Source organism: Pristis pectinata, chromosome 10, assembly GCF_009764475.1.
Source record: "Pristis pectinata isolate sPriPec2 chromosome 10, sPriPec2.1.pri, whole genome shotgun sequence".
Taxonomy (NCBI): Eukaryota; Metazoa; Chordata; class Chondrichthyes; order Rhinopristiformes; family Pristidae; genus Pristis; species Pristis pectinata.
Window position 1 is genome coordinate 14,633,672 of NC_067414.1, and position 12,163 is coordinate 14,645,834.

Here is a 12,163-nt window from a genome sequence, read left to right on the forward strand (position 1 = left end):
CTCCCAACATGGCTCCTTCTGTCCATCAGTCCTCACCCCTCCTTAGTCCACCTATCACCTACCGGCCCCTGTTTTACCCCTCCCCCTCTCCTCTTTATATTGGCTAGCTTCCCTCTCTGCTCTCAGTCCTGATACAGTGTTTTGACCTGAAATGTTGACAATTCCTCCCCCCCGCCCCATATCCCCACAATTGCTGCTTGGCCCACTGAGTTCCGACAGCAGTTTGCTTTTTTTGCTCCAGATTTCAGCATCTGCAGTCTCTTGTGCTTCATATTTGGCCACCTCACTGTTGGCAAGCGTGCCATCAGCCATCAAGACCCAGATCTCTGGAACTCCCAGTTTAAAGCTCCCTATCTCTCCAGATGTCATTCCTTCTTCAAAGCACCCCTTGAAATCTGATTCTCTGACCAATCTTTTCGTCAGCTGACTTAATAAGTGGCACAGAGACGAATTCTCTTTGAAAACTGCTCCTGGACATCCTGTAAAGGCATGGTGAATGTTACAAAAGATAGCGCAGATGCTGGAAATAGGAAGTAAATCATAAAACCTTGGAAAGAGTCAGCAGTTCGGGCAGTTTCTGTTGGGGAGAGAAACAATTAAAGTTTCAGACCAACGTCCTTTTGTCAAAACTCACGAGTTGTACCAGTGCAAGTTGTTGTTGATCTGCATGTGCATTAATTCTTCACCAGCAGCCTCCCCCTCTCATCCAGCAAGATCTTCCTTCCACTGGCTGGATACTGGCCAGGGATCTGCTCTCCCCTTATTCCAGGCCAGGGATTTGCTCTCCCCTTATTCCAGGGTTTTCCTGCCCTCTAAATGTCACTCCTGGCTCCCTGCAAATATCAGGCCACGGTTCATGTCAAGGATCAGGCTGGAAGCAATCAGAGAGGTAATAGCCTGTAAGCAAGTACAGAGGAAGCAAAAGGGAAGATGGGGGGGTGGGGGAGGTTAGGGACGTGAAGAATGAATCAAAAGAAAGTTTCGAGATTTTGTTGAAGGTGACGGGTTAAATGACAAAATGAGTGAGAAAAGTAAGGTGGAATATGACAAGTAATGAAATGAAAAATAGGTCTTCAGGCTACAAGTGGCAACAGCACAATAGCTGATGGGGAATAAATGGTGGCGAATCTGGCAGAGAAGAGTCCTGTGGTCTCTAGACAATGGTAGGGTACATTCCTTCAATGCAGACCAGCCTGTGCAGCCAAGCATCAGCTCTCACCTCTTCCACTGCCATTGTTATTTCTGCCCAATGCCTTGCAGCTCTGGTTGTGCATTGAAATGTGAAATCTGTTTCTTTCTCCACAGATGCTGCCTGACCCACTGACCCTGGCAATTTTCTGATCTTCCATCAGCTTCAACTCTAGTGTGAAGAACAGGGTAAAGGCCCCTCCATCTGTATTCCCTCAACCCCCCTGCAGAAGAAGGAGAAGCTACAGTTGATTTGATTCCAGGTACTGGCTTGGCGCCTTGCACTTCTGTCAGTGATTCTGCCCCATCCTATTGCTCTGTGTTTGACCTGCTTATTATAATGTTAAAACTACATACTGTCACAGTTTCAGATCTGACACACTGTACAGTTAAAACCTCTATCAACAATTAAACCAGCCAAATGAAGATAACAGCCAGATGATCTGTAAAGGAGCAAGCTGCTTTGTTGTTTTTGACTAAGTATGCTCATTTGTTGTTGGACTTGTAGAGAAAAGCAGGATGTAGTTCCTGCAAAATAACTAGCATGTGTCGATGTTAATGCACTTTTCTTTAAAAACAAAGTAAGTTTGCAAGCTTTAACAGAAATCAGTCGGTGATGAAATTGTGATTGGATTGATCACTGGGTAAATGTTTGAACCTTGACTTGGCGTTGCATTGCCTACCTGAACCTTAATGCGTGTCCTGATTTTTCATGGTTAACCTACTACCAGACACCTGGAAAGGAACAAAAATAGAGAACAGGCTTCAGCGATAGGAATAGACAATGGGTGCAATTCAAACATAACAGACTTGAATATAAAAACCTTAATGCATTAAAATTACACTAACAAATAAATCTTAGCATGCAACTCCAGGTACAAGATAGTCGTCTGCACAAGCTGAGTAATCTCTTGCATTTTTGTTACTATGAAAAAAGTAAACCAATCGCAAGGACAAAAATGCCATTGTTTCCGTGTCTAACAACAACTACAGTATATCAGAATCAATAGTTCTTTGGCTTAGCCTGAGAAAAATGATTGGTAAGTAATTGTTCTCGGGTTTTTGGTTTTACAATGCAGTTTACAAAATTGAAGTTTTAGCAAGAGTTGCATTACAATTATTGGTCATTTTAGTTTTGTTTATAGGAAGCAGGGTTATATCATGAAAAGAAACAATGACGTGATCATTAGTTATTGCTAATTAGCCGTTTTAATAACCTAAAATTCCTACGTTTATCACATTTTGGAAGGTTTACTTTTTTAACTGACAGTAACTGCGTCATTTGTAAATATTTAAAATAACTGTTGCATATGCAGCAAAATTATAGAGTTACTATTAGTGTTACCTTGTATTTGCAGGGTGTTTAACGTTTAGTCATCCTTTGAGTCCTGCCGTATATTCTCTTAATAATCAGCCATCATGTCTGATTGCCTCACAAAGATAAATCAGCCCCTCTAAACTGCTTTCACGAACGGTGAAATTCAGATACATTAGCACTGGAAATTGCAAATAAAGTTTTTTTAAAGGTGAAGGTCAAACAATTGGGCAGTGACATTGATGATTTTCCTGGTAAAGACAATTATTATCACCTCAGTAATGCATTAACTGCCCTCTTTTGAGTGAAGACAAGAATGGGTTTCCATGTAAAACGCACATTATGATGGGATATTTAATGCGTAGGAAAGTTCAACGCACCGAGGGCTAGGCATTTAGACAGACTGTAGCGGGAAGAGATCTTACCTCATTAATCTCCGTTACATTATCATGAGAGACATGCTAATACAAACAAGTCAATTAAGAGTTTTGCGTTTAGTAAGATAGTTTAAAATCCATTTATTGCTCTAACAGTTTCTGCATTAAAGTTTACTAAAGATCAATCAAGTAAGCAGATTATCGTGTTAACTTCTTTTTAAAGTTATTTACATCCCATTGGGTGTTAATACCACTTTTATATCTTCCACGATATAAAAACCAACTAAGAGTTCGTTTTGGTTTATAATTGTAGCAAACAGTTTAGGCATTTCCTGCAGAACAAAAGAGGCAGACATTTAAGAACTAGAATGAAATAATTCCAAATTTTAGTTCTTTACAAAAGAGTTCAGCTTTATTGGCAAAATGACAAATTAAAGTCACCTATTTAGATAAGCTTACACATGGAACTTTATGCAATTTTATTACCACATACAGGTAGAAACACTGAACAGATCATCTTAATAAAGTTAGCTACATACATAGCTGATTGTGCTCAAGTCCATTAAACATCATTTTTTTAAAAATTAAATTTTACAAATTAAATATTGAACATCTTAAATTGACAAATATTAGAAGAAGACAGTTTAAAACAACTTATCTACAGCTTGTTTATCACCTATTTCAAAAAAAATCTTGTTACAGTCTTCTATTACCCCTAGACAAGCATTTACCTTTAACTGGTGAGCTTGGAAACTTAAAACTTGTCACCAGTTCATGCTAGTTGAACATACTTCTTCTACACATAGAACAATGAAAAATCAGTTGAAAGGAACAGCATCCTTGTTGAATGGTGTGGGGACTGACTTGTCCATTCTATGAGTTACTGTCATAAAATAATGACAACTTCCATTAAAGTTTTTTGGAAATAGGAGTGCACAAGGGTACCCGAGAAAAGCTATCCCTAGGCAAGAAAATAAATGAACTATTACTTGTCTTGCAGTTGTTTATATGGTGACCACAGGACACGCATGTAGTCATTGAGCTGAGGTCATAGGGCAAGGGCAGCCTTCAATATCTACCATAGGGGTGTTCTCTGTACGTCCCTCTTGACCTTGGGATCGGTGCTTTCAGACTCGGCCGGGAAGCCACCCATTCTTCTTGACCTTGCAAACAGAAGAGCAAATGCAAGTCCTAGTTGGAGGAGCGAACATGCAATGGAACATCGTCATTTCAGGAATGAAGTCTATCTAAGAACTTGCAGGTCAGATCTACGTCCTTCGGAGAAAGGGGAGAAAGTATTTCATCACATGGAGAATTGTTCCCTGGGAATAGTTTTTTTTTAGAAAAAGAGTATTTGCATTGGACGTTCTGATGACCTACCTGGAGATAAGCAATGGTTAGAGATAGAGGCATCAATAACTTGGTGGTCAGTGGGATCAGTCAGAGGAGAAGTCTTGAGGCCCATAATAGCAACAAATTAGTAATTTAGGGATCCGGGTCTGGACTAAATAATTCACCCCAATTAACAAAACCATGCAATTCACCCCAATTAACAAAGCCAATGCAACAGATTGCCTAATGTTGAGCGCAAGTTATACCCAATGCATTTGGAGCATCCATAACTTTTAAAAATTTGCTGACTGTCCACAAACTGGCCACACAACTACAATAAATTGCTGCCAATCACATTTTTATTCTGGGCCTTTGAGAAAACCTTAAAAATTAAGCCGGATCCTTAGCACACATGTCAATAGCTTTCCAGCATAACTTTTGTTATCATTTACCGAGAAACTCTCTGCCGTATCCCAAAGGAACAATTGTTCTGCAAAGCTTCAGTTATTTCAGCCCTGTTGCTTACCATAACTCTCTCAACCCATTTTTAGCTGCATTCATAATCTGGTTAGAACTCAAACGACATTAAGGGATGCAGTTTAATATAAAAATTATTTGAAAGGAAATATTTTCCAAAATGTTGCTTGATTGAGTTGATTCATGAAATCAATACACTTGCCAATTAGCAAAGCAGTTTGAAGAAAAATTATACTTCTCAAGGTGGGCGCATTTTGTACATGGATCACCAACTAACCGGAAGCTTGAAGCTTCATTCCTGTTATTGGTGGTATTGTGGCACTGGCAGACTTATGAAGGAGCAACATCCTTTAGGAGGAGGTGGAAGCACTGCTCGCCAGGACTACCAGGATGTGATGGGCGGGAAAGGGTGGGGAGAACAGGAAGAAGAGGGAGAACATGGGAGAGGATGGAGAAGAGATGAGGGAAAGGACAGCAGGAGAGGAGGGGAGAGGAGGACAGAACAAGAGAGAAAGGGGAGAATGGATGGGAGGAGAGGAGGGGAGAACAGGAGAGGGGGCAGAGGGGAGGGTGAGAACAGGAGAGGGGGCAGAGGGGAGGCTGAGAACAGGAGAGGGGGCAGAGGGGAGGGTGAGAACAGGAGAAGGGGCAGAGGGGAGGTTGAGAAGAGGAGAGGGGGCAGAGGGGAGGCTGAGAACAGGAGAGGGGGCAGAGGGGAGGGTGAGAACAGGAGAGGGGGCAGAGGGGAGGTTGAGAAGAGGAGAGGGGGCAGAGGGGAGGGTGAGAAGAGGAGAGGGGGCAGAGGGGAGGCTGAGAACAGGAGAGGGGGCAGAGGGGAGGCTGAGAACAGGAGAGGGGGCAGAGGGGAGGGTGAGAACAGGAGAGGGGGCAGAGGGGAGGCTGAGAACAGGAGAGGGAGCAGAGGGGAGGGTGAGAACAGGAGAGGGGGCAGAGGGGAGGCTGAGAACAGGAGAGGAGGTGAAGATGGGAGGAGAGGAGGGGGAGAAAAGAAGTTTAAGAAGAAGACGAAGTGGAGACAAGACAACGGGAAGCAAAAGGGAAAAGAGTGGGGTATGGGGAAACGAGAGACTGAATGGGAGAGGAGCTTAGATTGAAAGGGAAAAATCTATTTCTCTGTCTGCTTCAGCCTTGTCTCTGTTCGTGCTCCTTCTCCTCCTCGTTCTGTTTCTCCACCTCCTCTCCCCTCTGCCCCCATCTCTTCTCTCCTTTCAGCCTTCTCCCCCTCCTCTCCCTTTCTTCACTTGCTCTTCTCTGACTCCCCTCAGGATCCTCCCTTCTCTCTGGTTCTCGTGCTTACGAGACGCAGTTAAAATCTGAATTTCCTGATTTTACTTAAAGGCCGTAACTGCACCTTTAAACAAAACTCAGGAGTCTAGTTTAGTTCACGGCACTGTTTCTTTGATTTTGAATAAAAAGACAGTTTGTTATTTACTTTTGTGTTTGATGTGTGAGGGGCTGAGAATAAACTGGAAGGTCATCTTAAACTTGGCCTCACGCTGTTAATGAGATACTTGCACGTGGAATTGCTCAGTATGTTTGGGAATGCCCGCATTTTGGATCTAGACAATTATTCAAGGTTTAAAAGATGCCCACCTGCTCCAGCACTGAATGTGGGATGTTGATTAACTTGAACACATAAAAACAAGAAAAGTTAAATACATGGATTTGAATATTACTGTTGTGTTCAGTAACACGCACAAAAAAAGTTATATTGTGGCTGAAACATAGTTTAAAGTAAAGCATGTGTGGTTGGGGGTGCATTTTGGGACAGAACTGACAATAAGTCACAGAGGAAAATATTAGACCAGGCAACCAAAAGCTTGTGAACATGCAAAGTAAAATCAGGAGGAGGCTATCCAGCCCCTCAATAAGCCTACACCTGCTTTTAACTCTACACTGCTGCTTAATCCCTGAAACCCTTCATCTCTTCTCTTGTCCATGATCCTTTCTTAAAAATACTTAAGGACTCTGCTTCCACTGAGGCAGACAGTTCCAATGCTCTGAGAGGGAAACAACACATTGCCTCATCTCTGCCTTAAGTACATGGCCACTTATTGTTAAACGGTGACCTCGAGTTCTAGATTCTCCAATAAGAGGCTCTCCACATCCAACCTCTCAAGACCTCTTGGTCATGGGGATTGTTTTGAGGAGTAGACTTAAAGGAGGAGGGGACGATAGAGTGACGGAAAGGTTTGGGAGGGGAATTCCAGAGCTTAGTGCCTTAGCTGATGAAGGCACGGCCACCATGGATGTGTGGGGTTCCAGAACTACAGCAGGGCAGCACTCTTGTAAGGTTGTACGACCAGAGAAGGTTATAGTGAACGAGAGCACTGATGCCATGGAGAGATCTGTGAGAATTATAACAATGCGCCTCGTATTCTTATATCAGTTGTTATTTATTTCTGTTGGCTGCATTGCTCAATGACAGTGAAAAGGTTGAAGCTCATCTTTAGCTGCTTTGACGTCTACACAAACCAGTGGATTAATAGCACTGACCTACTTTTCTGGACCTGCGCTTCAGTTTTATCAGTGAAGTCCAGCCAGACTTTCACTATTTAAAGCACAACAAACTATCCCATTACTGTAAATGGAGTTTATTTAACGGTGCCAACCATGGTTCAGTGGTAGCACTCCCACCTCTTTCAGGGAGGTTTGGGTTTAGCTGTTTCTCGAGATGTGAGTCATTAATCCAAGCTGAAACGCTTAGTGGCATCCTGGGGGGCAGAGCCCTGAGGGACAGAGAGGCTTAGGTGGGGGTGGGAGGGGTGGTGGAGCTGCCTTCCTTTCAACGAGACATTACTCTGAGGCTGTATCAGCCCTCTCAGGTGGATATAAAAAGTTGCATTTATACTTTGTCAATCAAAAGTGGGAGAGTTCCACTCCAGTGCCAAGACCAAAATTTAGCCTTCAAACACGGCACCATAAAAGTATCTCACAGCAGTTTGGAAGAGGTTCCACAAATCAGTTGCTGAATTGACCAAATTTTCTTTGGCAGTAGGAAGCTTTGGGATCTCCTGAGATGCAGAAAGGAGCTCAGAAATTTAAGTCATTCATTCATTCCAGAAAGACTGTGCTGTGTGTGGTCCATGCAAGCTCTGAGATGAGAAGGTGCTCAGAGCCTCCACTGGCAGAAGTATGCTGCAAGTGTCAGGAGGGCTGTCATTACACCATTACACTCCCACACACAGACAGCAGCACAGGGACATGCCCTGTATCCTCTCTGTTAGTGGAATTACACTTGTCTTTCATTTGACCTGCCCCATGCCTGGAGAAAAGCAGAAGATTGCAATAACTGAAACCTAGACATTCCCATCAGAAAGAAAATATTGTCAATGCTGCTACAAGACAAAAACCTAATACCTTGGGAGTTTAAAAAATTGGTATTGCCTCTGCCTGAATCAAATTCCATGAACCCATATTCTCTCTCACGTTTAAGTAGTACGATACTTTTATTCAAAAATATAACCAGAATTGACAATACATAACCTGCATTACTGGCAATGTCAAATATCAATCAATGTAATGCTACCATTCACAATGCAATGGTAATCAGGTGAGCAGCTCCCTCCAAAATTAATGCGCCACATTTTGCAACATCCGTACACCTAGCTTTGAATATTTGTGATTAGTTTTCTTGGTTATATGTTTTTTAATGCACCTGTTTTATTTGCTCTTTCATTTATCTTCTGCTCTTTATTTTGCAGGGACAAGATCCAAACCATGCCAGTTATGTTTTTTTTACATTGGAAACACAATTGAACCTGACTATATAAGCCGAACAAAGGACAGCTTGCATGCCATTTCCGTCGCAAAACATTGCTTCAATTGAACTTCCATGTAAACACACAGAGCAGGGGGATACAAAGGCAGCATCAGACATTAGGAACTTGGTAATAAAAAACAAACTGCTGGAAGAAATCAACAGGTCAGGTAATATCTGTGGAGACAAAGGGATAATCAATGTTTTGGGTCGAGTTCCTGCAAAAGGACTGAGTGTGTAAAGGGGAGATAGAGAGGTGAGAGGGAGGGGTGAGGCAGGGGTTGGCAGGTGGTGGGTGGAATCACTTGGGGAGGGTGATGATGATTGGATGGAGCCAGGTGGGGGAGGTGGAGTCAGGAGACAGTGGACCATGGGTGATAGGTAGAGACGGATAAGGAAAGAGAGGAAAAAAGGGGACAGATGGAGCCAGGTTGGGGGTGGGGGGGGGGGAGGTGGAGGAAGAAAAAGAGACTGGAAGGTGATAAGTGGAGATACAAGAGGCTGCAGATACTGGAAGCTGAGAAGGAAGGTGATGTTTGGTAATGCCAGTGCTAGGCCGCAGGCCATCACGTCCGTCCTGAGGCTCACTGAAGGGTGCTAATCAGATTGCTCCACAAGTCATAATTGTGAATAATTATCCCACTGACTTCTGGCAGGACAGCTCAATGTTTTAATGCTGCAAGTTTTCAAAACCAAAACTGCATGAAGCAATTCCAATTTTTGCCATCGTTGGTAATGATTTTGATGAAAACTGTCAAAAAAAACAGCATCGAAGAAAATGCCTTTGGGCTTACTCAGCCCACTCACTCTTATCAATATTACTGCAGATTTTTAGGGAAAGGGTGATACTGAGTGGATTTGCGTCAGTGGAAGTATAATTGCGAGTGGGATAATGTCAGGTTTTCAAGCTGATCTATTGCATTAGAAGTAAAGCAGTTTGAGTTTTCTACGTAGTTTGGGCATTACACTCAGCCAACAACAACAACTTGCATTTTTATAGCACCTCTAACATGGCACATTTTCCAAGGTGCTCATGGAAACATCCAACAGAATTTGGTAATGAGCCTTATACCTGGAATTTAAACATTAACTTGATCAAAAAGCTGTGGGGAATGTCCACAGTCCAGGATCCTGCCACCACTGGACTGTTGCCAGGACTAGATGGACTGAGTTATAGGGAGAGGTTAGGCCGGCTAGGTCTTTATTCCTTGGAATGTAGGTGTCCGAGGGGTGACCTGATTGAGGTGCATAAAATCATAAGGGGCATAGACAGGGTGAAAGCACAGGGTCACTTTCCCAGGGAAAGGGACTTACAAACTACAGGGCATAGGTTTAAGGAGAGAGGAGAAAGATTTAAAAGGGAACAGAAGGGCAACTTCTTCATGCAGAGGGCGGTGCGTATATGGAGCAAGCTGCCAGAGAAAGTATTTGAGGCAGGTACAATAACAATACTTAAAAACATGGATAGGAAAGGTTTAGAGGGATATGGGCCAAATGCAGGTGAATGGGACTAACTTAGGTGGGCACCTGGGTCGGCATGGTCGAGTTAGGCCGAAGGGCCTGTTTCCGTGCTGTTGCACTCTATGAGTCTTTGACACTGAGGGACAGTGCCCAGTGTACTTAGAACGTAGAACACTACAGCACAGTACAGGCCCTTCGGCCCACAATGTTGTGCAGACATTTTATCCTGCTCTAAGATCTATCAAACCCTTCCCTCCCACATAGCCCCCTATTTTTTTAATGTGTAACAGCCTCTCAAACACTTCACAGCTGTATTGTTTGAGGAAACATGAGTGGCCATGACCAATTGCAAGAGAGTGCATTGAACTGCTGGTACAATGAATATTGAAAAAGACTTGTATTGGTTGTACTTACTGCATACATTATGAATAAAATACATCTCTGAAATTAAAAATAAACAGTTTTGTTTAAGAAGCACCTTCACTGAGGAAAGATAGAGGCTCGGCTAGAGAATTCCACAGCTCGGGTCTGAGCTGATGGAAGGTATAGGTGTCAAAGCTGGGCTGATGAAACCTGAGGGCGGATAGGGAGCAATGCACAGATCTTCGGCAGGAGGTTTGAGAGCTTGGGAAAGGTGACACTCTGAAGGGATTTGGATGGGAATTGTAAAATGGAAGGGATGCCTGTGTGGAAGTTATTGTAACTCAGCTTGGCAGGGGGGATGGGGAATGGGGTGAACTGGACTTGGTGCGAGGTCAGACACAGCTGAGTTCTATGGATAGTGCTGGGATTGCAGGCTGACAGAGTATTGGAATAGTTAGGACTGGAAGTAATGAGGGCGTGGATGAGGTGGCAGGCAATGGGAAAAATGACTGAGGAGTACATTGGCAGACTTGCAAATGCCGATGAATTGGGAGTGTGAAGCTCAGGGCCACCGAGCTGTGGATCATCTAGTGCCCAGTGAGAGGGTGGGAGGCCACTGTTCTAGTCACTGTTTCTGTCAGGCTTTACCCAACCTTACCACTTATTCCAGGCCAGAAACCAAACCAGGTTGCAAAAAAATCTTTAGCGTCAGCATTACTGATTTCAAAAAAAGGAACTTTGTTTTCTTTGTTCCAATTCTTTCTTGCAAACATTGTGTATAATTTATGTTTTACTTGTGAATGCTGCTTATCTTATGCTATGTGGCTGTGATGCCGCTGCCAGTATGTTTTTCATTGCAACTGTGCAGATGAATAAACTCGACCTTGACTCTGACTTTGTTTAATGCCCCCAGGTTCAATCCCTGCCCCAGCAAACTGAGTCACCTGATCCCAGCTATAACTGGCTCTGAGAATAGAGGTACTCAGCCAGTACGTACAATACATGGACCTTTCAAAACAGAATATGCCATGTGGCCCATCAATTCCATGGTTGTATTTATTCCCCACTTCTCCCTTCCAGTATAAACTTTGATCCCTTTCTTCCTTGCCTGTTTTTTTTCCACTGCTCTTAAATGCATCTCTGCCCTTAACCTTACCTACTCCATGCACTGGTGAATTCCAGTCTCCACTCTCTGGGTCCACAGGTTTCCCCTGAATTCCCAGCAGATGTCTTATATTTATGGTTTCAAGGGATGTGATTCCTTCAACATCCAACAAGAGGGATGGTGTTGTACTTCACGTTTCTGCATCAGGGTTGTGATGCCAGTCTGCAGGCAATGGTGGACCTCATAGAAACATTTTGAATGTTGAAAGGACTGGACAGACTAGACGTGGCGAAGTTGTTTCCCTTGGTGGGTGAGTCCAGGACAAGAGGGCACAGTCTTAGAATTAGAGGGTACCCATTTAGAACAGAGATGAGGAGAAATTTCTTTAGCCAGAGGGTCGTGGATTTATGGAATTCGTTGCCACATACAGCTGTGGAGGCCCGATCATTGGGGGGGGGGGGTTTAAGGGGGAGATTGATAGGTACAGTATCTAATTAGTCAGGGTATCAAGGGATATGGGGAAAAGGCCGGGAATTGGGGTTAGATGGGAGAATAGTTTAGCTCATGGTGAAGTGGCGGAGCAGACTCGATGGGCTGAATGGCCTACTTCTGCTCCTTTGTCTTGTGATCTTGTGAACAGTGCTTGTTCACCTCATCAGCCTCACTGCTAACAGCCACTTCGATCTGGCCCTTGTCTTCATTGCCTTAGTCCAATTCCACTCGCCTTACGTACCCAGCCTCTGGTTATCCTAAAGAATGTAGGC

The 12,163-nt window shown here is 43.5% G+C and overlaps 1 protein-coding gene across 2 annotated transcripts in view; it reads right to left on the reverse strand.

Moving 5' to 3' along the window:
• Window positions 1-3,773: 3,773 nt before the first annotated feature.
• The window catches only part of khdrbs2 (KH domain containing, RNA binding, signal transduction associated 2), a 400,663-nt gene continuing 392,273 nt past the window's right edge, over window positions 3,774-12,163 (reverse strand). For both annotated transcript variants that reach the window (XM_052024890.1, XM_052024889.1), the window contains exon 9: window positions 3,774-4,043. In XM_052024890.1, coding sequence (XP_051880850.1) covers window positions 3,949-4,043 — 95 coding nt within the window. In that variant the 3' untranslated portion in view covers window positions 3,774-3,948. The remainder of the gene's footprint in view (window positions 4,044-12,163) is intronic.